The sequence below is a fragment of the Lycium ferocissimum genome, chromosome 7 (assembly GCF_029784015.1).
Source record: "Lycium ferocissimum isolate CSIRO_LF1 chromosome 7, AGI_CSIRO_Lferr_CH_V1, whole genome shotgun sequence".
Classification (NCBI taxonomy): domain Eukaryota; kingdom Viridiplantae; phylum Streptophyta; class Magnoliopsida; order Solanales; family Solanaceae; genus Lycium; species Lycium ferocissimum.
The window spans coordinates 34,715,263-34,718,747 of NC_081348.1; the positions used below are offsets into that span (position 1 = coordinate 34,715,263).

Sequence of the window (3,485 nt, forward strand, 5' to 3'; positions counted from 1 at the left end):
ATATATACACAACTACGACCTCTCCAAAATCATTCAATTTCCATTATCCACATAGCATTCACAATAACAACAACCATATATTAGATAAAATAGTTAAATCATCATTCCTATACACCCATAAGTACACGACCACACTTAGTTTTTTTCCCCTTCCATGAATTTCATCCACTTTTACATGCTACAACATATAAAATCATCCATAACACATAAAAAGGGATTAACCTTACCTTTTTCTTCAATCCTTTACTTGGCTAGAAATTTCAACTTGCATGAATAGGTGTTGCTCTTGCTCTAACAAACACTCCAACTTGCTAAGGACCCTCAACTTAGTAGGATTATCACAAGATAACAATTTTTGGAACAAGATTGAAAGCTAGGAAATTTTTCTTTTCTTTTTCTCCTCTCTTTTTCTCTATGGCCGAAGGCCTCTTTGGTTTTTCTCCTCTTTTTTTTTTTTTTTTTTTTTTTGTTCTTCACTCTCTTGAAATTTCTAGAGAATTTGTGGAATAAGATGACTTAGTCATCTTTTTATTCCACAATTTAACTCTCTCATGGGCTTGGCCCATCAAGAAGGGGTTGGACGGCCAACATGGCCCAACCCTAGCCCACTTCTCTTTTTTTTTTTGTCATACAATTCATGAAAAAATTATTTTCCAAATTCCAAATTTACCCTTCGTCTTCCTCCATAATTCCACGAAGCGTATTGCGAATTTTCCTTTATGCCCTTGACCTTTCTTAATAATTCCGCTTCTAAATACTTCCTAAGCCATTCATATGCTTAACAAAATAAAAATAGGGTCTTGCTTGTCGTCCTCCTGCAATTGTCTTGAATTATCCGATTGCACAAAATGCGGGATATAACAATAAAGCAGACTTTTAGTTATGCCTAAAGGCAACCTATGTCGGATCCGGCATAACTTTAGTTATGCCTTAAGGCTAGTGCAGCATAAGGCAGACTTTTCCCAAAGTCTTGTCTTGTGATTTTTTTTTTTTTTTTTTAACTGAGCGGGGAATCGAACCCAAAACCTCGAGATATTTTCGACCTTTTTTTTAAGCAGCAACAACAACAACAACAACATACCGAGTTGAATCCTACAATGTGGGGTCTGGGAAGGGTAAAGTGTATGCAGACCTTACCCCCACCTTGGAAGGTAGGGAGGCTGTTTCCGAAAGACCCTCGGTTCAAAAGAAAACAAGGGAAAACAAGGGAAAAGAGTCAGATACGGACAAGCAAATCAAAAAAATGCGAAAATAAGAAATAGAAATAGCAAGGAAGTCATGATAAAACAACAAAGATAGACAAGACCCAACACATAGAGGCAGGATAAAAATACTCCTAATGCGAGAAAGAAAACCTCGCGGCCCCCCACTAGCCCTCTACCCTGATACTCAACCTCCACCCCCTCCCATCACCGGTCATGTCCTGACGAATCACCTTTCCCCAGGCCTTCTTTGGCCTACCCCTCCCTCTTTTCAGGCCCACCACTGCCATCCTCTCAGACCTCCATACTGGCGCATCAACGCATCTCCGCTGCACATGGCCAAATCATCTCAACCTCCCTTCCCGCATCTTATCCACCACAGGGGCCACACCCACCTTGTCCCGAATCCTATCTCTCCTGGTATGCCCGCACATCTATCTCAGCATCCGCATCTCTGCTACCTTCATCTTCTGGTCATGAGCTTTCTTAACTGGCTAGCATTCTGTCCCATACAACATAGTCGGTCTAACTACCGCTTTGTAGAACTGTCCCTTTAGAATAGGCAGCACCTTCTTATCGCACAACACCCCCGATGCGAGCTTCCATTTCATCTATCCCGCTCCAATACGATGTGTGACATCGTCATCAATCTCGCCAGTCCTTTGGATGATCGACAGGTACTTGAAACTTTCTTTCTTCGGGATGACCTGAGTATCCAGCTGCACGTCCTCGTCCTCTACTTGGCTCACATCACTGAACTTGCACTCTAAGTACTCTGTCTTAGTCCTGCTCAACTTGAAACCCTTCGATTCCAGAGTCTGTCGCCAAACCTCCAGTCTCGCGTTAACACCGCCCCGCGACTCGTTAATAAGCACAATGTCATCTGCAAACATCATGCACCACGGTACCTCTCCTTGAATGTGGCTTGTCAGAGCGTCCATTGCCATAACAAACGAACGGCTAAGCAGGGCCGACCCCAAGTGTGCCCATCATGACTGGAAAGTGTTCTGAGTCACCTCAAACCGTCCTCGCCCGGGTCTTGGCTCCATTATACACGTCCTTAATCGCTCTAATGTATGCTATAGTCACCTCTAGCTTCCAGACATCTCCACAAAGATCTCTCTTGGGACTTTGTCGTAGGTCTTCTCAAGGTCAACAAACACCATGTGCAAGTCGCCTTTCTTATCCCTATACTCGCTCCACCAACCTCCTCACAAGGTGTATGGCTCCTGTAATCGAACGCCTCGGCATGAATCCGAACTGGCAAAAGCCAAAAATTAAAGACCAAAGAATTTGAGGGACAAAAATTAAAGACCACCCCAAAAGAAGGGAAAATCCGTGCAAAAAAGATGCTCATTTTCCGCAACAATGACCACTACTGCTATAAAGGGTTTAAAAGGAAAGATAGGAAGTGCAGTACTGTTCTACCTTAAAACATAGTCCTAACTGACTTAGGTTTCAGGTTTCTGTCCCGTTCCTTAGTAAAGTCAACTATATTTAATGCATTTTCCAAAGACCAACGCTTTGCCATATATAGCCCACAGATTACATAATTTAGTAGTTTCAGTCCATTGTTTTTCGGTAAAATCTATGTACTTGATAAGTGGAAAATTGGTTCACGTATATCTTTAGTTGAGCAAGAGCTAAGAGGAATAAGAAGAGTCCGGAGCCTAAAGGGTATAAAAATACACGGTATTTACCAAAAGGGGGTGCCCAAAAATTTATATACCAAAAGGGGTATATCGTGGGTCGATCCACGATATACCCCAAAAAAAAATTTCTAGGCCGACACAAGTCAACGAAAAATTAAAAAAAAAAATTTAATTGTATAACGTGGACCGATCCACGTTATACAATATAAATTGTAAAACGTGGATCGATCCATGTTTTACAAATATATTTTGTAAAACGTGGACCGATCCACGTTTTACCTCTAAATTTTTTTTTTTTTTTTTTTTTTTTGCTAGCACTAAAAAAAAAAAAATTTAGTAAACTTTTTTTTTTTGTAACACTTAGTGTGTTTTTTCATACTTTGACCAATGATTAATCGTGTGTGAAGACTCCGAAACGTCAATATTTTATATAGAACCTGATATTTTTTTCTGCGTACAATAATGTAGGCTCAATACATCAAGGATACGTAGACGTTCGGATCGTCATTTTAGGGGTTGAAAAGGTGCCCGAAGTAAGTTTTGTTTGAAAAAACTTAGTGTTTGACTGTAAGGTTATTTTAGTCAACTTTATATGTTGAGAAAATTAATCACTTTATTTTCAAAAATTGAA

At 40.3% G+C, this 3,485-nt stretch overlaps 1 protein-coding gene across 1 annotated transcript; it reads right to left on the bottom strand.

Moving 5' to 3' along the window:
• Positions 1 to 1,813: 1,813 nt before the first annotated feature.
• LOC132062156 (uncharacterized) lies at positions 1,814 to 2,143 on the bottom strand. The gene has a single exon (XM_059454785.1). It carries the CDS (start codon positions 2,141 to 2,143, stop codon positions 1,814 to 1,816), a length of 330 nt encoding a protein of 109 aa, XP_059310768.1.
• Between the last annotated feature and the right edge of the window lie 1,342 nt (positions 2,144 to 3,485).